Source organism: Haematobia irritans, chromosome 5 (genome assembly GCF_050003625.1).
Source record: "Haematobia irritans isolate KBUSLIRL chromosome 5, ASM5000362v1, whole genome shotgun sequence".
Taxonomy (NCBI): Eukaryota; Metazoa; Arthropoda; class Insecta; order Diptera; family Muscidae; genus Haematobia; species Haematobia irritans.
In genome coordinates this window covers 86,115,942-86,139,235 of record NC_134401.1, presented here as the reverse complement: position 1 = coordinate 86,139,235, position 23,294 = coordinate 86,115,942, and the positions used below count along the sequence as shown (strand labels likewise).

At 36.3% G+C, this 23,294-nt stretch overlaps 2 protein-coding genes across 4 annotated transcripts in view; both read left to right on the top strand.

The window, feature by feature from the left end:
• anne (polyamine-transporting ATPase anne boleyn) overlaps window positions 1–23,294 on the top strand; it is a 75,083-nt gene that overhangs the window by 46,201 nt on the left and 5,588 nt on the right. For all 3 annotated transcript variants that reach the window (XM_075311189.1, XM_075311191.1, XM_075311190.1), the window contains exons 3-9: window positions 2,018–2,306; window positions 2,377–2,546; window positions 13,323–13,684; window positions 13,783–13,981; window positions 14,050–14,354; window positions 14,413–14,613; window positions 15,563–17,405. In XM_075311189.1, coding sequence (XP_075167304.1) covers window positions 2,018–2,306; window positions 2,377–2,546; window positions 13,323–13,684; window positions 13,783–13,981; window positions 14,050–14,354; window positions 14,413–14,613; window positions 15,563–17,405 — 3,369 coding nt within the window. The remainder of the gene's footprint in view (window positions 1–2,017; window positions 2,307–2,376; window positions 2,547–13,322; window positions 13,685–13,782; window positions 13,982–14,049; window positions 14,355–14,412; window positions 14,614–15,562; window positions 17,406–23,294) is intronic.
• Window positions 19,556–20,318, top strand: LOC142239403 (heat shock protein 27-like). Its single transcript, XM_075311193.1, has one exon. The coding sequence runs from the start codon at window positions 19,662–19,664 to the stop codon at window positions 20,286–20,288; it is 627 nt and encodes a 208-aa protein (XP_075167308.1). The 5' UTR covers window positions 19,556–19,661; the 3' UTR covers window positions 20,289–20,318.

Here is a 23,294-nt window from a genome sequence, read left to right as displayed (position 1 = left end):
GGTTGTGATTTCCAATTAGACTGTCATTGTGCCCAAAATGTAGTCATCCAAACAAATTTCTGTATAGTTGTGTCAGACAACAATTGGTTGCTCTAACAAATTTTGTGACAGTAGGTGGGACCAAATAATTCGGTTGGCAAAAAAATTGGTTGGCACAACAAATTTGTTCTCTGTGTGTAGGAAAATAATAAAATTGCACAACCAATACCAATTCATTATTTTTTTAATTAAATAAAAATTTATTTAAGTTTTGTCACACTATCAATTACAATTTTAATTTATTCAATTAAATCATTAATTGAAGCTTTTCTTTATAAAAAGTTAAGCATTTTTCATTGAAATCAAATTGTTTCACGAACTAAGTATGTATTCAATGAAAAAGTTGATCAGTATTATTATTTCTGGGATTGAAAAAACTCCAATTGATTGGATGGAATTGATTTCGTGGTTGCCTAAAAGAAAACTTTTCTGTGTGTTATCGTTAAAATTAAGAAAATTATTTACAATCATCTCGAGGACTCTTGGATTTTATTAGTATAATAAATTCCCCGCAACAGATAAGAGATTGATATAATGATTGAATTTTTGTTCCCCTTGGATTTAGTTTGATATCATGAAATTTTATATTTGTTTGTTGATATTCTAAGATTTTACGTATAATCATTTTCTAAAGAGAATAATTACGTTTGGAATTACCCACTGCTGAAATTATTTTCTTATCTCCACTATAAATAGCAATATAATCTGATTCGTTTAAAGACGAAATATCTTTATGACAGAGTGTAATGAGAAAAATGGGTCAATATAGTATTCGTGAAATGACACATTGTATTCTTCCTTGTAAGAAATTGCACAATCGCATTGAAGATAGCTAGCAATGGTACACTGAAAAAGGTGTTTACTAATTCGAAAGATTACGTAACCTAAAATTTAATATAATGCTGTATTAATTTAAATGAATTTAATATTTTTAATTCTTAAAATTAGAAACATAAAAAACATAAAATTGGTTGGTATTTTTTTTAAAGATCCTACACCCAAAAAAAGTTTACTTGGATCCAAAGGTTTTGACTTCCCCTTAGGAATTTTAATGCATCTTTTTTATTTTTTAAGGAGCTGTCTCCTCTTTAAATCACGACAGTTACAATTTTGAAACATATATCATTTATCGAATTTGAATTCTCTTTTTGGGATATATCTGTTTACAAAGCTAAGCACGTTCAAATAAACGCCAGTTTAAAAATCAAAATGATAGCAGATACTTTAAAGTAAAAAAAATGTTCTTAATTTCATATAATCTTTGAACCAATTATGTAAAATCTTCAATATATGTTTTAGATTCACTCTCTCTCTCTCTCTCTCTCTCAATTAATTTATTTTAATTAAAATTTCATTATTTTAAAGAAATTTGTCTTTAATATTTTGTAAATTGCGCATCCTAAAATTTAGTTTGCGTAATATTTAATACCATGTAAATATTTTTTTTTCATTGCAAGAGAATTGTAATGGTCGTCGATTCGTTGGAAATATGCATATATATGAACAACATTTTTACCAATAGAAAATACTATTTCGCATCTCCAATCTATTTAATACGAGTGTTGGACGGTAAAGTCACCTCAAAAAAGAAATAATATTACTCTCTCTCTCTCTCTCTCTCTCTATCTCTCTCTATAATATATAACAAATAAGTTAGCACTCCATTATATATTATAATGGTCATTAACATTTTATAGACGCGTTAGTATTTATCTAACATTGTTGGTTTATCAATTATCATTAAGTTCATAGAAAAATATTTATTTAATGAATGTCTGAAGTTAGCAAAGGGATGCCAATCTCCCAGTATTTGTTCTAATGACATTACAAGCTGTTATATGAAATCATATTGTTTTACAGGCGTCACTTTAAAGAGATTACAAATCTTAAATTGCACACTACACCTTCTAAAATAAATTACATTACACTTACGACTCTCAATAATAATGATTTATTTTTTTTTTTTGATTTCTTTTAGATAAAAAACCATGTGTTGGTTTATTAAATCCGAACGAAGATGACGAAATGAAAATAACAGGCTACCGCCGGTCATCTATGCGTACCGCTCTCTGTTGGCTATGCATTTGCTTGACCGGCGGTTTATTGCGTTTGATAATGCATTGGTGGAGACACTGGTATTTGATGGCAACACATGAGATCTGCAGCTTGGAAGAAGCCGACAAAGTTTTGGTGGAAGAAGTTTACAAGGGCAACCATAAAATGTACTACGTTAAACAGATATTGAATTTGGATATAAATACCTTGAGGTATGTGCCAATTGATTTACTTGAACTCTAATCCTATTATTGTGATTCACGTTTGTTTGTATGTTTGTAGGCAGGAGCAGATGAAAGCGGCTAAAAAAAATAAACAATCATCATCAGGCACGCCGCAAGCGAATAAAGCAACTTTGGCAAATGGTTTAAATAGTGTTGATGCAACAACGACCGATCTTGATGAAAGAAACTTCCATTTGTCAATGCATTTTTCCACTGGACAATTTAAATGTAAGTTTGCAAATTCAATTTTCCTTGGATGTGATAGAGAATCGAAGAACCATGCAAATGTTTGGTTTTTATATTCTAAACCACAAAATGGTCTGTATATATGAAGGTCATCTTTTGTATTATCTCTTGACAAAATGAAAAATGAGAGAAATTTCAAAAGCTTAAAAATTAGTTAAAAGTACGGAAACAGAAGGGAGTACAAATTTTAGATTTTACCTCCCTTCGTTTATGTTAGGCTAAGTCGTACTACTGATACGTCTGTCATTCTTGTCGAACAACTTTCAGTTAAAGTCAAACGTAAACAAAATATTTGCAATCTACCAAAGACAACAGAGAGAAGAAGATGGTTGCTGAGAACATTAAACCATTTATCTAGGTCCATACTTTTCGTTTATCGAACCAAACGCGTATACAAGTATTGACATAGCATTAAAATGCAAATTAAAAGAAATTAAGTTCAGGAAATAAATTTCCACAAAGGGGAAAATGTAAATTTTTTTGTTGCCTAAAATTTAACATTGTTTCATAATAGTTTTTCATTTAAAAAATAAAAATAAAAAAAAATAAATAAATTACAAACATGTATATATTTTATATATATTTTTTATATATATTTTTTTCTGTCATACAAAGAATTATTTTATATTACTTAGGTATGATGTTGCTTTGTAATACGTTATTGGCCAATAGGCTTTTGTATTATAATTTATGAATAAATGAAATGAAATGTATGGAACTAGCACCGTCAATGCACAATTGGGTGTGACGTAGGCCAATTTCCCATCTTTTTATCTCTATTGTTTTTGCAATTTACTTACTGTTAAATGACAGTTATAACCCAACGGAACTGATTAAAATTGCCGTAATTGTCAACACAAAACGTTTATCTGTAAATGTAAAATATTTTTCGCAAAGTAAATCAAATTTATTTCGTGAATTCAGTAAACTCATTTGTCTATTCAATGAAATGAAAATTGTGTTCTATAAATGGACAAATAGGTTGAGACCACTCTAATAGGTTGAGTCCACTCTAATCCTATTATTGTGATTCACCAAACTTTGCCTAAACAATGTGCTGTTTAAGTAAACTAAAATTTCTTCTCTATGAAGTAAAATATTACTTCATAGTAATCTTGCACTTCAGATTAAGATTTGTATACAATAAACAGTTTTTTGTTGTGACGGAAAAATAAATAAAGCGTTCAAGAAACCGCAGTCCGGATTTTCAAATCCTTATTAGATTTGTTTATATGATAAATTTCTGCTTCCAATTATTATACATATCAAAAAAATTAATCATTGTATTTTTGAGACCGTGATACAAAACATGCACTAGAATATACTCGGCTTCTCATAACAAAAAGGTTATGCTTATTTCACTTTCTAATAACTAAGGCATCAAAGTGCCCAATGAACAGAAGTGGAAATCCAAAACTGTTCTTGTCGGAACGCATTGGACTTATCAATAAATCAACATTTGCATTGCACTATTTGATACACCCAAAGAAATTTGTTTGTGGACACAGCAGAAGAGTCTGCTAAAACTGTAAAAAAGGCAAAACAGTCACTGTTTGCATATATATCAAACATTATCCGCTAGTTTTAAGAGTCGATTACACTAAACCAGGGATCCGGAGCGGAGCGTGGAGCGGAGCAAGCCCTTTTTTTGCCGGAGCGGGAGCGGCATTTCTAAAATCCGGAGCGGAGCGGGAGCGGCATTTCTAAAATCCGGAGCGGAGCGGGAGCGGGAGCGGGAGCGGAGCGGTTTCCAAATGAAAAACCGCTCCGCTCCGAATAAAATATTACTTGAATGAAATGTGTAACTTTGAAATTACACTGTGTAGGTAATTTCAAATTTAGCTAGTACTTAGCGTAGTGTGAGTAAACGTTTAAAATGTACGATATGTATTTTTGTACGTACGTACATTGGGGAAAACACAACGTGTTTTTTAGTAATTGTTTTCAAAAACGGCAAATGTCAAAATATATCTCTAGTATGTGTTGTAAAAGTAACAACAGTACTTTCGATCAATTTCATCCCGTATTACTACAAAGATGTTTGTAATGAACGTCAAATAAATGCAATTAAACGATCTTATTTATATTTAATTTTTTAGTTTTCTACACTGAAAAAAATATTGTCGTGAAGTCAAAGATTCCATGTCCTTAGAATAAGAATGCAAATTTTGCTTAACATGGAAGACGCATTTCTCTAAAATAAAGTTTTTTTCTTGTCCAAAAGGCAATAAACTTTTGAATGAAGTTGTAATGTCCTTATAATTACGTGATTTTACTTAAAAATGTGTATCATAACATGAAAGATAAAATTTTTGAGGTAAGGTCAACTTGACTTTAATAATTAAGAAAAATTCTTTAAAATTAATAAAATTGTCTTTAAATTTGTTTCCTTTTTGCATCTTGCCTACAATGCAAAAAATCGTTAAAAAATAAGACATGTTTTTCAACACTATTTTAAAGACGCTTTTTACTTGAAACATAGCATATTTTCTACTGGAAGTCGAGTCTTAATATGGAAAAAAAAAAATAACTCGTTAACTCGTTTTTAAAGGATTTTGATAACAACTGACGAAAAAAATCTAAAAAAATGAAAAATTAACATTTGCTTCCTAGAAGTAATTACATAACCCCCAAATTTAAAAGAGAATTACGTCTTTAAAGTATCCTTACTTGTATTCTCCGCTTCTTTGGCTCGGAATTAATACCCAAACTGTTAAAGTAAAGACAAAATCTTTGGAACCGGGCATGCTTTTTTTTCAGTGTAAGGACATTCATATTTGCTTTACTATTGTACTATATCCTAGCATTCTCTTATTTCTGATATTAGTTCTCGAAAATTTAATTAAAATTATGGATAGTTTCAATTTTGGTTGAAAAATGTGCGCATATACATTTATTATACAATAAAGGGGAAAAAAGCAAAATTAGGTAACACTAGATCTGAGTAAGAATATTCGTAGGTATACCACGGACTGATGTCGATGGAGGTTGTTGCAAACATAAACATACACACACACACACATTACAAATATAACAAAACCTCTTCTCTACGTCTGTTGCAAAACAAAAAAAACTTTCGGAGAGTAGTTACTTCTACTCTGTGTATATACTTTCAATTCCAATCAGCGTTGCCGTTTTGGTCCGATCGGACCAAAATTGGTCCAAAAGATTTCTAATTTTTAAATTTGGTCCGATGGTCAGACCAAACAGAATTTGGTCCATTTTGGTCCATTTGTTCTTCAACCGTCGAACTGAACGAACGTGTTTTTTAATAGCGGAGTATTTCATCGTAATAAGTACTTATTACGAATTTCACGTGTGGTGGAAATAATAAACCACCATGCAGCGAAATTCAAAGTCATCCACTGGGTTGCTAACTTCAGGGCCCGGTGGACGGGTAACGACTGAAGTTATAAATTTGGGCATCGACCAAGAGTCAGGCCCAATTAGTCGACCTGTAGACGGGTCGACTGGCGGTGACACTTTGGCAAGTCGAACCTTTTCTAAGGTGACGACATCAAAAGGAGGCAATCCCTCTCGAAAGAGATTCAAGGAACGAAGAAATGCTTTGTTTATCCTAAAGAAATTAGGATCAGTCGACCCAAGCACGTTGTCGGCTAAGCAAAGCGATTCCTTAAAATGGGCTCAAGGAATTCTTGAAGCTGGAAAAAGGGAACGATCACCGGATGAGCTGCCATCCTCTAAACGGGATCAAAGATCGTTTGCCTCAGTTGCAAAAGACAGCCTTGTGATGGCTATTATTAATAAAGGAGCATTGGACGGTATGATTCCAAGGCAAAAATGGGGGGAAATTGAGAACGCGATGTCTGGTGTCTACTCAGAGGTGCGAAAAAAGTTTCCCGGACCAAGTCCTCGACGGCAAGATGCTGGATGGTATCAAGGACGATATAAGTTAATAGCTTTTGCAGACCAGAGGTCTATGGATTGCTTTAAAGCTGCATTGATGCTAATTGGTGAAGTTTGGGAAGGAGCCGCTTTGGAGTTAGTCGATAAAAAAGACATACCGGCTAAACCTAGAGCACATGCATGGATACCGGCAAACCCTCCTGATCCTGAGTCAATACTAGAGAGACTAAAAGAATGTAACCCAGATCTTCCAACCGCCGATTGGAAGGTTGGTCGTTTGGATGAGGTGGATGGACCAAGACGGCATGCGGTGTTTATATTAAACATAGAGTCGCTGCCACATCTAGCCCAGACCCAAGGACGCGTAAGTTATGGCTTTCATGATATCCATATGAAGGTATACAAAAGCGATCTGCCAAAGGATTCCGAAACGGACAAGCCTCCGGTAGAGTCAGCAGTGGAAAAATCTCCTAGTGAAGCCGAAGGAGACATAAAACCTGCAGACTATGGCGAAAATCATATGAGGGAAATTTCTACAGGCTCAAGCCTCACCAAAACTGAACCGCGGATTGTTGCGAGAGTCACCGAGATCTGTGAAGAGGAAGCCCTTGATGACTCAATTGAAGCGGCTGATGTGACGGTGGTTGAAAATTTGGATGGTTCTACGGTTCCTCCAGATAAATCTTCACCATTGCAAGGCCGCTTGTGCTGCCTTAAAAGTTCTCCTGATGAAAGGAGACATAGATATAGTTCTTATTCAAGAACCATACATATATAAGAACAAGATCTGTGAATTAAGCACTCCGGGTTTCAAACTTTTGCATAATACCGGTACCGATATAAATCGAGCATGTATAATTGCTAAAAACGAACTAAACTTGTTTCTGCTTCCTTCATTGAGCAATGCAGACACTGTCGTAGCCAGTCTAGAGATATCCACATGCAAATATTGGGTATCTTCGGTCTACATGGGACATGATAGGGAGATGCCACCCTGTGCCGTTAAGACCTTAGTTGAGGAGTCACTAAAAACAAAGACAAAACTCATTATGGGATGCGATGCAAATGCACATCATAGTATTTGGGGAAGTAGTGATACTAATGCAAGGGGAGAGTCGCTAATAGAGTTTATTTTGCGTACTAACCTGGTAGTTTGCAATAAGGGAGATGCACCAACCTTCGTCACCAGGAACAGACAAGAGGTTTTGGACGTAACGTTGACCTCTCCGGAACTGAATGATAAGATATCTGAGTGGCAAGTTTTGAGGGAACATAGCTTCTCAGATCATCGCTACATCAGTTTCAGATTGGTTGTTCGTACTTCAAAGACCATATTTCCGCCAAATGTTAGGAAAGCTGATTGGAATAGGTATAGGGAATCGTTCAATTCGATGATATCGGAAATGCCGGAGACAAATATGAGCACTGTGCAAGATATCGAACACGCAGTGGAGCGGATTACTAAGGCCTTCAACATTTCACTGAAAGCTGCTTGCCCTAGAGGAAAGCCAAGGGGAAAAAATCGGCCGCCATGGTGGACTACGGAGTTAAGTAATATGAGGAAATCCTGCAGGAAGTTCTTTAACAAAGCAAAGTCCACAAGAGCTCCGGAGGATTGGGACACTTACAAGATGAATCTGAGAGAATATAAACGAGAACTGAGAAGGTCTCACCAAAACTCTTGGGATGATTACTGTAGCAGTATTGAGAATACGTCAGAGGCTTCCAGACTACGGAAGGTACTAGCATCCACTAACACCGCTCCAGGTTTCATTAAAACATCGGAGGGAAATTGGACAACGTCCAGTGAGGAGACGTTGGAGGTACTTTTGGACACACACTTCCCTGGAAATCAGACGGTTGAACCATGTTCCGGCGGTGTAACAGAGGCTCAGCGATCATTTCCTATCGAGGAAATTGTGTCGGAATCTAGAATAAAATGGGCTTTAAATAGCTTTGGACCATTCAAATCCCCCGGACCTGATGGAATTACTCCGGCGGAGTTACAGGCAGTGGCTGAAAGAGTTATCCCCTGGTTGACGGTGATATATAAACGATGTGTAAACTTAGCATATATTCCAGAAAAGTGGAGGGAAACAAAAGTCGTCTTCATACCTAAAGCAGGAAAAGCCTCTCACTCGAGTGCGAAGAATTTCCGACCAATCAGCTTATCCTCATTCCTACTTAAGACCCTGGAGAGGATGATAGACATGTATCTTAGAACTAGCGTGGATTCAAGTTTGCTCTCGAAACGACAGCATGCATACTCGAAGGGCAGGTCTACTGAGACCGCATTGCATGAACTAGTCAGCTTTATTGAAAGCTCACTATCTGTCAAAGAATACACAATCGTGGCGTTTCTAGACATCGAAGGGGCGTTCAATAATGTCCATCCGAGCTCGATATTAAATGGACTGACAACTCTGAATGTTGATCCAGGTATACTTAGGCTGTTAGACGAACTTCTAATAAAGAGACGTATTTCAGCCACACTAGGGCAAGCAAACATACAAAGGTATGTGAACAGAGGCACTCCCCAAGGAGGAGTTCTATCACCTCTTCTTTGGAATGTTGCTATAAACAACCTTCTGGTTTCCCTAGAAAAAGAAAGAATAAAAGTGGTGGCATACGCAGATGATGTGGCGCTAGCAGTCAGGGGAAATTCCCATCCGCAATCAGAGATATTATACAGAGAGCTCTCCGGATGACTGAGAAATGGGCGAAAGATAATGGTCTTGGTGTAAATCCAGCAAAGACAGAACTAGTCATGTACTGCAAAGATCGTAAAACTCCCACGGTTAGGCCCATTTCCTTAGGGGGTACTGAAATTCCCTTTGGTGAGTGTGCAAAATACCTTGGCGTTATTTTGGACAGGAAGCTGAATTTTAGGCTTAATATTGAAGAGAGGGCGAGAAAAGCCACGGTAGCTTTGTACTCGTGCAAAAAGGCAATAGGGGAAAAGTGGGGACTAAAACCAAAAATTGTGCATTGGCTATACACTGCAGTAGTTAGACCTATAATGCTATATGGTGTTGTAGTCTGGTGGCCGGCACTTCAGAAACCGACTTGTTTAGATAAAGTTCAGCGTATGGCGAGCTTATGTATCTCAGGCGCATTTAGTAAGACAGGAACAGACTCCCTTAATGCCATGCTACATCTATTGCCTTTAGACATTTTGGCCAAACAGTCAGCTGCAACAACGGCTGTGCGGTTGCGCGAGCTATCGCTGTGGTCGGAAAAGATGTACGGTCATAGTTCGGTCCTCAAAATAATGCCAGATGTGCCTAACGTAGTGGATTATACCCTGGCAAAACCACTTTTCGACAAAAAGTTTGAAACTCTAATTCCCAACAGTGAGGCGTGGTGTACACAGACCCCGAGGAATAAAAGATATATAGATTTCTATACTGATGGCTCCAAATTGAATGGACAAGTGGGGTTCGGAGTATATTCTAAAGATCTGGAAATTCGAATAGCGAAAAGATTACCTAATCACTGTAGTGTTTTTCAGGCTGAAATATTAGCAATAAGAGAGGTGGCGAATTGGCTGAGAAGTAATGTTCCAACAAATATTGGCATTAATATATACTCAGACAGTCAACCTGCAATAAAATCCTTGGACTCTGTGTTCCTCAACTCGAAAACGGCCATCGACTGCCGCAAATCTCTCAATGAGATGGCTGAGCAGTACAATATTAACCTAATATGGGTGCCTGGCCATAGGAACATACCGGGGAACTGCGAAGCGGATGAGTTGGCAAGGCTAGGGACTACCTTACATATTCCAGGGGAACTGGAATTTGTTGGTATGCCCCTAGCTACCTGCAAGCTCATGCTGCGTGCGAAGGCTGTTAGGATGGCAAATGTTCGATGGGAGAATTGCAAGGGTTGTAACGACACCAAGCAAATATGGCCCCATTTCAACTTAAACCGCACACTAGATATGCTAATGTTCTCGAGACGTCAGATATCACTCCTGATATCTGCTATAACGGGTCGCTGCCTGATAGGCGATTTTGCAAAAACTATTGGCGCGAAGTATAATGACTATTGTATGAGCTGTCATGATGCGGAGGAAAAAGAATCAATTAAACACCTCTTGTGTGAGTGTCCTGCATTTTGTGTAAAGCGCAAGCAACTTTTAGGAGCATATAGCTTCAGATTACTGGCGGATCTGGAAAACGTTAACTTAAGCAGTCTGCTAATGTTTTTGGAACAATCTGGTTGGTTCAACAAAGAAAAATAATCAAGAAGGTTCAGCGGTTAAAACTAGAAGTGCCCATATGTAATAGGTACTTTTAGTTAATGTGGTATCACAATGGACTGAATAGTCTAAGTGAGCCTGAATCTTAATCGGGCTGCCACTTTAACCTAACCTAACCTAACCTTGGTCCATTTTCATAAATTTGGTTTCTATCACATATTAAATAGTAGATGGTGCACCGCAAAGAATATTGTCGGGAGGCCAAATATTTCACATGCTTAAAATACGAATACGAATTTTGCTTAGAATAGAAGACGTATTTCTCTGAAAAAAAGTTTTTCCTTGTCTAAAAGTCTCTAAACTTTTCAATGAAGTCTGTTTGTCCTTATAGCTAAGTGATTCGACATAAAAATGTGTATCCTAACATGAATACAAATTTCGTTTTAATGAAGTCAAAATGGATTTAATATTTCTGAAAAAATCTTCAAAATTAATAAAATATTTCAACACATTGTTTTAAAGTCATTATACCCTAAACCACATAGTGGTTAGGGTATAATAAGTTTGATCTGCCAAAAAATGTGCATACAAGAAATATTGATTTTAGACCCCATAAAATATATACCGATCGACTCAGAATCACCTCCTGAGTCGATCTAGCGCTTGGTGTCCGTACGTCCATCCGTCCGTCTGTCCATGTATTTGTTGTTCACAGGATTTCGGTCGCAATTATTAACCGATTTTGATGAAATTTGGTACAGGAAGTTTTTTTGGGCACAAGGACGAACGTTATCGAATTTGGAAGAAATCGGATCAAATTTAGATATAGCTCCCATATATATGTATCGCCCGATTTCGACAAATGGGATCACGTTGCACTTTTTTACTAACCGCTCGTCGTCAAATTTAGCACAAAATAATCTTCTGTATCACCCTTTAAGTCTGAAAATTTCATCGAAATCGGTTCAGATTTAGATATAGGTCCCATATATGTGTCTCGCCCGATTTTGTCAAATTAGGTCATAAAACCCTTATTTATCAACTGATCTTACTCAAAGTTGGCGAAATGTAATCTTCTATAGCACTAACTATATGTGCAAAAAATCATCGAAATCGGTTCAAATTTAGCTATAGCTCCCATATATGTACCGCCCGATTTTTCTAAATAAAATAAAACTCAATTGAACAAATAATACAATGTTTGTACTATAATTTTCTCGAAGAGGAGCGGAGCGGAGCGATTTTTTTTTTCTCGGAGCGGAGCGGTTTTTTTTCTCCGGAGCGGGAGCGGAGCAAATTACGATTTAACTACTACGGATGCGTGTTAATTTTGGGAGTCAATAAAACTAAATCAGACGGACTAGTATTTGTTTCTATGCCTCTGGCAAAGTTTAGTTAGCGAGTACCTTACCCTCATAGAAAAACAGCACTCGATGTCTGCTGTTATATTTTTGTACTTCGGGGTCTAACGCCAACAAATTATAACATTTTTAGGTTATACATTTTTCCCAAAAGCATATTTAAGAACCAAAAGTACTTTTGGTGTATTTATGCACTGTAATATACATACAAGCTCCTAAATGCGATCGGCAAACATTTTGTTGTTATACCTCAATTTGATAAATATTCAGATTTTTTAGGCAAGTACCATAGATATTCATAAAATATTGTTTTAATTGTGTTACGATAGCAACTAAGTTGACATTTTTATTTATTTCAACCAAACTAAAACATGTTTTAGTGTAATCGAGCTTAAAAAATAACAGACAATGTTTGCTATTTCAGAAAACAGTGACTGCTTTCTCTGCAGACTTTTCAGCAGACTTTTTGCTGTTTTAGCAGACTTTTCTGCGAACAAATTTTTTTGGGTGTACTAAATATGTAAGCAGAACATCATGTTCAAATATGGAGAACATTTTTCCATTCGGCCGGTTTCTGCTGTTACTAATTTTCTATTTGTTTCAAATCGACTACCTCCATATAAAAAAAATAAAGAAAACTTCAAGCCTAATTTTACCATAGAAATTCCGTCGATAAACTGTGAATAAATTGTTTTTCATATGACAAAAGTGTGTTGAGTCCATTTAGATGGTGTAAGCCGCAAAATCCAGATTACCTAATTTAAAGTGCTGTTTCTCAGCATTAACCAAGGATTTAATCCGATCGAGAAGTTAAAAAGTCTACAATTTTCAAATGTTGAAAAGGGTGGCACTTCTGAAAATGCCTAAAATGTTTCAAATGTGTTCTACTGCAAATTTTTTAAAAGTTGAAAAGTCGCGTCATTGCCGTTTTGCAATTTTGATTGAAGCAAACCCCTTTGGATTGCAAGACGGTAGGATCGTTTCGAAACTACCACATTTCTCACCAGCATCCTATCAACTAATTATTAGGAAAAATTTTCTAAATCCACAGTGAATTACGCTCAAAACTTCCGAAAAGGGGGTTTTAATACTGGAGTTAGCCTCAATACATGCAAAAACGAGGCTTATTTATTGACCTCCCAAAGCTAGAATCTATTTGGTTTTATAGCAAAATTAAAAATTCAAGTCCAATGGATTAGTTAGATTGCCATTTTTAATTATTTTTTAAATGAAAATATTTTGCTCTTGTTTCTTGTCTTCTGCACAATCATTTGCAAAAGCTCTTATCCATATGCCTATCAATAACTTACCTTGCTTTTTTTACAGATTGTACAAGTGCCCGTATATTCAACTGCAAACAATTACGTTACGCTTGGAATGCACAAACACAAACATTTGACAAACTTCAAGGTTTAGATGTCGACATATCGAATGCATATTTCCATCAACAACATGGTTTGAATAACCAAGAGCAAATGGCTAGACGCTTAGTATATGGACCGAATGAAATAACCATTCCTTACAAGGATTTGAAAACGTTGCTGTTTTTAGAAGTACTTAATCCATTTTATGTTTTCCAAATTTTTTCGGTTGTATTATGGTTTACCTATGATTACTACTACTATGCCTGTGTTATAATATTGATGTCAGTATTTGGCATCACCATGTCAATTGCTCAAACAAAAAAGGTATGTTCGAGGAATAATGGTTATGGGTCAGCAACCTACGTTGACATCTTCATTTGGTATTTCATTCATTTTCTTTTTGTATACCTGTGTATCTGTAGAATCAAGATGCTCTCCGTGAGACAGTGCAGAATACGGGTACGGCCTTGATTGTTGGTGAAAAAGGTGAAGTGCGGGAGCTACCAACTCAAAGGCTGGTGCCAGGTGATATTATCGAAATACCTTCGAGTGGTTGTACCATGCAATGTGATGCTGTTTTGTTGTCCGGCAATTGTATCCTTGACGAAGCTATGCTTACGGGTAATGAGAAATACGGAGTGTTGGCCTTATCACAAATACTGACCATGGAATCTTTCGTCCCCCCTTAGGTGAAAGTGTGCCAGTTACAAAAACGCCCTTGCCTTCCAAACGTGATGTTATCTTTGATAAAAAGGAACATGCACGCCACACACTGTTCTGCGGCACCAAAGTCATCCAGACGCGCTACATTGGCTCTGAAAAGGTTCTGGCCATTGTCATCAATACGGGTAATATAACGGCCAAAGGTGGCTTGATACGTTCAATTTTATATCCACCACCAGTTGATTATAAATTTGAGCAGGACTCTTATAAGTTCATAGAATTTTTGGGTGTAATTGCATTAATTGGATTCGTGTATACTCTAGTCAGTAAGGTAAGTAATCTAATGCCATTATTAGCATTTTCTAATAGTTGTTAATTTTATCCCATAGATCCTAAGGGGAGTTGATCCCGTTAAAATAGCTGTTGAATCATTGGATTTAATTACCATTGTTGTGCCTCCGGCATTGCCTGCAGCTATGACCGTTGGACGTTTTTATGCTCAGAAACGTTTGGAACGTAATAGTATTTACTGTATATCCCCAAGATCGATAAATGTTGCTGGCAGCATAGATTGCTGCTGTTTCGATAAGGTAATTTTCAACTCTGATTAAACCCCTCTGGCGACATTTCTGAGTGACATTAGCAAACCTCTAAATTAGGACTTGTAATCAGAATCAAAATGTACTCTTTTTACTTTTTTCCGTTTCCTTCACTACGTCTAGTTGATTTTTTGAATAGATTAATTGAAATCGATAGCTAAGTCTCATAATTTATAAATCCCCTGCAGCAAACTGATAGGATTAAGTCTAAATATTAACTAATTTTTTTTGCGAATTCTTCGGATAAGCCTTAATTATATCCACGTAAACCTGCATTATACGATTCTATTTTATATTCAATGATAAGGCTTCTTTGGTGAAATTTGTAGCAAAACGTGAGGGAAAATATTTTATTTTCTCACAGATATACGTTTGGATGAAGTTATAAAGTGCATTTATTTAAAATATTCCTTTGACAAAAAGTGTATTTGTCAAAATTTTGAGAAAAAATCCATTTGTTTTGGTTCTGATCAGTGTTGCCAGCATTTTTCTGGTTCTTTTCTCCAAAAATGTCAAATTTTGGTAGATTTAGCAAAGATGTACTTCATAAATTTTCTATAGAAATAAACTTCTGAGAAAATTTTCTATAGAAATAAAATTTTGACAAAATTTTCTATAGAAATAAAATTTTGACAAAATTTTTTATAGAAATAAAATTTTGACAAAATTTCCTATAGAAAAAATTTCGTATAGAAATAAAATTTCGGAAAAAAAGGTTAAACTGATTTCTCGAAAAAATCCCCAAATTTATGGAAATTCCCCACCAAATCCCCAAGTCCCCAACTCAAAAATTTCGTCCCTGTACACGAAAAAGTATCCCCAATTTGTGGGAAAATCCCCAATACTGGCAGCACTGGTTCTGATTACAATCCCTAGAGACCTTGTTTCCCCTGTTCTATGTTTCATCTAACTAAACTAAACTATACTTATTTATTTACAGACAGGAACTTTAACCGAAGATGGCCTCGATATGTGGGGTGTTGTGCCTAAATCTGCTACTAGTCAATTTCAAATTCCTATTAAACAAATCGAACGCTTACCCTTTGATCATTTTCTTTTTGGCATGGTTACTTGTCACTCAATTACCATTATGAACAACAAAATGATGGGTGATCCTTTGGATTTGAAAATGTTCGAATCAACTGGTTGGATTTTGGAAGATGCCCAAGGTGTACCGGATAATCAAAAATATGGTTTGCTTCATCCAACTGTTGTTCGACCACCAAAAATCCAAATGGAATCCATGGATGTCCACGACCACAAAATGGTTGAACGTCAATCATCAGTGGATGATCTACTCTCAGATGTTGGTTTGCTAAATGGTGAAGCTGTCAATGATCATGGCATAGTACGCGAATTTCCCTTTACCTCTAATCTTCAAAGAATGTCGGTGATAACGCGACGTTTGAGTGAGAAACATTTCAATGTCTATTGCAAGGGATCTCCTGAGATGCTGCAGCAACTGTGCAAACCGGAAAGTATACCGGATAATTTTACACAACAATTGTCGGTGTTTGCCAAACAAGGATATCGTGTCATAGCCCTTGCTTATAAGTCTCTAAGTACCAAAGTTAATTATACCAAAGTACAGCGTTTACCTCGTGAAAGTGCTGAAAGTGATTTGGAATTTTTGGGATTTGTGGTTTTGGAAAATCGCCTTAAACCCGATACCACAGATGTAATAGGAGCCTTAACCAAGGCAAATGTACGCACCATTATGGTCACGGGTGATAACATTTTAACCGCCTTAAGTGTAGCCCGAGACTGTGGCATAGTTAGTTCCAATCAGGCTGTGGTCACAGTAAATGTTCGTCACAAGGCTGGTGCTGAAGTTTGCGAAGAAGCGGCCGATCATAATAGCTATGAGCTTTACTATACCTTGGACTTGGGCAGTGCTTCGTGTGCTTCTACCTCATTAACAAATGGTAAAACCAATGGCACTTTGACCTCATCCAATACCAATGATACAATTAACTATGATACGAATTATCATCGTTTGAATGGCGATGTGGCGTCTTTGTCCAGTGCCGCCTCTATTACCATGCCCAATAGTAAGAGTTGTGGCAGTGTGGAAACTGTTGACACATGGACTCACAATGATGTCGAATTGGGCCTGACTACACCCGGGGAAGGTGAATCTGGAACGCAAGCAGCATCTCTAATGGATAAGCAATGGCGTGATAATTACCGTTTTGCCATGGTCGGTAAAACCTGGCAAATCGTTAAAGAGCATTATCCTGAATTGCTATCGAATTTTTTAACACGTGGGGTTATTTATGCACGCATGTCACCAGAACAAAAACAAGCGCTGATAGTGGAATTGCAAGGATTAGATTATTGCGTGGCCATGTGCGGAGATGGTGCTAACGACTGTGGTGCCTTAAAAGTAGCCCATACTGGTATTTCGTTGAGTGAGACTGAATCTTCGATTGCCTCGCCTTTTACCTCGCGCAACCCCACCATTGCAGCTGTACCCAATGTTATAAAAGAGGGACGCGCTGCTTTGGTTACCTCATTTGGCATTTTCAAGTATATGGCTGCCTATTCCATGGTGCAATTCATATCGGTTATGATTTTGTATTCCATCGATTCGAATTTAACTGACAAACAGTATTTGTATATAGATTTGGGTTTGATATCAATTTTTGCATTTTTCTTTGGTAAAACGGAATCATTCAATGGACCACTAGTCAAACAGGTGCCCCTGTCATCATTGATATCGCTGACACCGTTGGCGTCTATAGTATTGCATTTGTTGGTGGTAATTGCATTCCAAGTGGCAGGTAAGTTTAAACAATACAATATCTAGTGATATTAAATGAAGTTATTAAAATTTTTTGAGTTTATTTTTTACAAGTTTAAAGAGATGCATAAAAAAACAAATACAAAACTTCCTGTAGACGAACATAAAATCAAAACTTTTATGGACATGACAGAGTTTCTAGATATTGATAATGAGACTAAATTCAACAAATATATGAATGTTAAAAGGGCTACTTCTCCAGTGGAAGTTTTATCGCGTCTAATTTGGAACTACTTTGGAATTAGGATGTCTAAAAACGAAGCCGGTTAACCGGATTGACATTGGCATTTTCGGTTAACCTCAAAAACCGGTTGTTGACCATCTGTTAATCGGGTTTCTTTATTTCAATGGGATTCCTTTCTACTGTGTCATATGTTTCTGTCGAAGTCGAACTTTTTGTAAAGAAATACTGAAAATGAGAAACAACTGACGACTTTCAATATTTTTTCACTAAGTAACACAAAATAATCTTCCACTACGCCACTCTCTATAGGACGTTTTCGCATTACTCGATAAAACTGGAGATATATTGTGTCTTTAAACCTAAGAAAAAATATTTTCCTTTGGAACGAAATTTTGGTCAAATGAAATTCCAATTTGTTATAAAGTCCTTTCTGTGTTATAAAGGGTTTTTTGGATAAACCGAAAACCGACTTTTCAAAACACCGTTTATTTGGAATATTTCTACAAATAGTATTTTACACACCTTTTAAGGAAAATTTTGCCGATTCAATTGGAGGTATCATAAAGAAATGCAATACAGCAACTGTCTTTTGTTATGACCATTGCTTACAGATAGTATACAGGGCATCCAAATTACTATATTTTATGAATAAATAAAAGATAAGGCGGCTGCACTTGCCTGGAATTTGTTTGGCTGAAATAATCGTGGCCTCCTATGGCAGACAGGATTATTTGAATCGGACTCAAAAACACATGATTAACTTATTGATTAACTCGCGATTAAGCAGTGATTTTAATATTCCTGGTCTATGCATATCCACAAATTTCCAATTTAAGTGGTTACTGTTGGAACCACATAGGAGGTACAACATTGGCATCAAAGGACTGTACATACCTATTCGATGTACTCCATATTCTAGTGAAGGCTATTCACTTCACAAATATTTCGAATGTGTCGAGTAATAAATGAAACCGAAGCGATTACAATGTCTAGCATTACTGAGCCATCACATGCAAAAGGAATCATTGTGCAGTCTTTATTTTTATACCCTGCGCCACACTGTGGAACAGGGTATTATAAGTTAGTGCATATGTTTGTAACACCCAGAAGGAGACGAGATAGACACATGGTGTATTTGGCAATAATGCTCGGGGTGGTTCCCTGAGTCGATATAACCATGTCCGTCTGTCTGTGAACACATTTTTGTGATCATAGTCTAGGTCGCAGTTTAAGTCCAATCGACTTCAAATTTGGCACATGTTCCTGTTTTGGGTCAGAATAGAACCCTATTGATTTTGGAAGAAATCGGTTCAGATTTAGATATAGCTCCAATATATATCTTTCGCCCGATATGCACTTATTTTTATTTATTTATTTATTTATTTATTAGGTTTGCATTCACACACTACAAGATTAAATCTTTTAGTTATCGTATGTGATTTGTAATGGTTTAATTTATATAGAATATACAATATTTAGATAAAAACAAAATATGTATGCAAATTTTAAACAATAAGTATAAGAAATATATAATGTAGTTGAATAGAGATTAAAATTTTTGGCACAGGAGTATTAATGATACATAATTGAAATACATGAATGAATAATAGTCTTTATGAAAAAAAAAAAAAATAATAATAATAATAATAATTAATTAGTTAAAAGTATATTTTGATAGTATCCATGTAATGCTTTTTTGAAAGAGTGTGCGTTGCTGATAAATTGTATTTGGGGTGGTAAGATGTTCCAAAGACGGACGGAATTTATGAAGAATTGCCATTCAGAAAGTAGTAATTTATGTCGCATCGGAACTATAACAATCCTTCTGCTAGATCTGCCGATTTGTAGCTTTTCGTATAAGTATATTGGTACATTCAAATATATGACTTTGTGTAGCAGTGTAAGTGTTTTAATTTTTAGAAGGTCGCCAAACTCTACACCGTATAAACTTTTTGCATTTTTGAGTGCAAAAATTGAACTTGTGCGCGTCGTTGTGCTTACAGCAGTTAACTTTTTTTAAATTTTTATACAAAAGAAACTGAAAACTTTAACATGTCGCTGGTTCCGATATTAATGCATTTGGCTCGTGATATGGATACTGAACATCGTGCTATGGATGAATGGGATCGATTCTTGGATGATGATTTTGCATTGGGCATCAATCCTGTGGACATTTTTCATCGTCCCAGATGGAGCCATTATGCGCGCCGACCCCTTTACTCACCATACGCACTAAGCAAACGCCGGCAACATCGTGAAAGAAACGATTCATGTACGAGCCTAATACCAACTGTGGGTAAAGACGGTTTCCAAGTGTGCATGGATGTGTCTCAATTCAAACCAAGTGAATTGACTGTGAAGACGGTTGACAACATGGTTATTGTTGAAGGCAAACATGAGGAGCGAGAAGATGAACATGGTATGATACAACGCCATTTTGTGCGTAAGTACACCCTACCCAAGGACTACGATGCCAAAGACGTACACTCGACCATTTCGTCGGACGGAGTACTGACTGTAAAGGCTCCACCTCCACCAAATAAGGCTCTAACGAACGAACGCATTGTGCAGATTCAACAAACAGGTCCAGCTCATTTGAATGTTAAACAACCGGACGCCCAATCCTTAAAACAAGCCCAGAATGGAGGCTCTGAAAAGGAAGCCGTAACTGCCAAATAATTTTTGTCTTCTCTTGCATTTCATTTTTTATCAACTTATATGGATCCAGAAGCCAGAGTTTTATCCCGATTTGCTTGAAATTTTGCACGAGGAGTACAATTGGTAGTATAGTCGAGTGTGCAAAATTTGATTGAAATCGGTTCAGATTTAGATATAGCTCCCATATATATCTTTCGCCCGATATGGACTAATATGGTCCTAGAAGCCAGATGTTTGGCCCAATTTGATTGAAATTTTGCACATGGAGTACAATGAGTAGTGTAGTCATGTGTGCTAAATTTTATTGAAATCGGTTCAGATTTAAATATAGCTCCCATATATATCTTTCGCCCGATATTGACTAATATGGTCCTAGAAGCCAGAGTTTTGGCCCAATTTGGTTGAAATTTTGCACTAGAAATACAATTAGTAGTGTAGTCATGTGTGCCAAATTTGGTTGAAATCGGTTCAGATTTAGATATAGCTCCCATATATATCTTTCGCCCGATATGGACTAATATGGTCCTAGAAGCCAGATGTTTGGCCCAATTTGATTGAAATTTTGCACATGGAGTACAATGAGTAGTGTAGTCATGTGTGCTAAATTTTATTGAAATCGGTTCAGATTTAAATATAGCTCCCATATATATCATTCGCCCGATATTGACTAATATGGTCCTAGAAGCCAGAGTTTTGGCCCAATTTGGTTGAAATTTTGCACTAGAAATACAATTAGTAGTGTAGTCATGTGTGCCAAATTTGGTTGAAATCGGTTCAGATTTAGATATAGCTCCCATATATATCTTTCGCCCGATATGGACTAATATGGTCCTAGAAGCCAGAGGTTTGGCCCAATTTGATTGAAATTTTGCACTAGGAGTACAACTAGTAGTGTATTCAAGTGTGCCAAATTTGGTTGAAATCGGTTCAGATTTAGATATATCTCCCATATATAGCTTTCGCCCGATTTACACTCATAGGACCACAGAGGCCAATTTTTAACTCCGATTTAGTTGAATTAGCATTTTTGCTATGCGTGCCAAATTTGGTTGAAATCGGTTCAGATTTAGATATAGCTCCCATATATATGTTTTTCTGATTTCGACAAAAATGGTCAAAATACCAACATTTTCCTTGTAAAATCGCCACTGCTTAGTCGAAAAGTTGTAAAAATGACTCTAATTTCCTAAAATTCTAATACATACATATATATCGAGCTATAAATCATGAATAAACTTTTGCGAAGTTTCCTTAAAATTGCTTCAGATTTAAATGTTTCCCATATTTTTTTACTAAAATTGCGTCCACCCTAGTGCAATAGCCGACTTATATTTTGAGTCTATAGATTTTGTAGAAGTCTATCAAATTCTGTCTAGATCGAGTGATATTTAAATGTATGCATTTGGGACAAACCTTTATATATAGCCCCAAAGACATTTGACGGATGTGATATGGTATCGAAAACTTAGATCTACAAAGTGGTGCAGGGTATAATATAGTCGGCCCCGCCCGACTTTAGACTTTCCTTACTTGTTTTTTTTTTAATTTTGTTGTCATGATTACACGAGTAAAACTGAAACTTTTTAGTGAAAATTATTTTTTTTGTCTTAGCAAAGACGAAACTTCGTATACTACTCGATGTAACTATTAATCGAAAAACAAACACTATCGTCTATCAGTTGATTGGCAGAAGTCAGTGAATGCAGACTGTGAGCGGGTCTGTCCTTTTTATTTTGTGTGTGTTTCAAATAGCCAACAACAAACAAAATAGGAATGGAGAATGTGCGTAGTGCTGCTAGTATTTTGCTTACTCTCTTTTTTTGCGAACGGTCCCATCGCCCACTTTCCCGCCCCTTCCGACCGTGAGGGCCTCGTCCCCATGACATAGGGATAGCGTACACACCATGATCCGGACCATGGCGGGGTGGAGGCAGGGGGATTTGACCAGCTACAGAGAAGGACTCATCAGCCGGATATATTAAAACACAAGAACAAATATTAGGTTATTCAATAAAACTAATGTATATCTATCTTGTAATCTTGACCCCAAATTGGTGCGCATTCGTCCCAAAATTCCCCAATACATCTTTGACAAGTTTTTACGTAAAATAAAAATAATCAAATAGGCTTTGCCAGTAATAATTTAATCATTTGGAAAAAATATATAAAATTATTACCATTCCAGTTTGCGAGCTGCAAAAAATTAAGATTTCGAAACAAAAAACCGGTGATCCTCTTCCAAATGTTCGAAAAATTAAAATGGGCGTTCAGCACCATGTATTTGAAAATTTACTTGGGTGGTAGATAAATATGAAGGTGAACCATGTTCATTATATCTATATTTATGGTATATATTCTCCAAATCAATGATGAACACTGATGAATGAGCAACATTTACCCTTGAGTCCTCACGAAATGAATTCACTATTGTAGAAAAATGCCTTAGTCAAGTTGAGTAAAATATAAATTTCCACCCTTGTATATTCCAGAATCCGATACTGAACCGATTTCAAAAAAAAATCCCCAGAAACAACCCCAAATTTATGGAAATTCCCCACCAAATCTCCAGTAACAATTTTTTTTATTTACCTCATTTTACAACCAAGCCGACAAGGCCATATATTTTCGTCCCATTCACGAAAAATTATCCCCAATTTTGGGGGAAATCCCTAATGCTGGCAACATTTGGTTTGTGTGTTGCATATTCTTATCGTTGAGAGAACGAAATAACTTCTCTATAGAGCTATGGAAATTATGACATGAATGCAATTTCGAACATTTTTCGTGTTTGCTTTATTAGGTTCTATTTATTCTGTTTCACCATTTGCAAGGATTCTATTTAACTCGATTGAGAACTGGAAAATGAAGTTACAACTTGAATTGTGTGACGTGTGCTTGAAGTGACGGCTTGTGTAGGTTTCGTTGCAGATATTTCATATACATCATGTAGTTAAGTCTCCACAGGGCTTCATCCTCACACATGCTATATGCGAGAGCCACCGTGGTGCTATGGTTAGCTTGCTTACC

Excerpts from the sequence above, each read along its gene's own strand:
- LOC142239403 (XM_075311193.1), top strand. The coding sequence starts at position 19,662 with ATGTCGCTGGTTCCGATATTAATGCATTTGGCTCGTGATATGGATACT.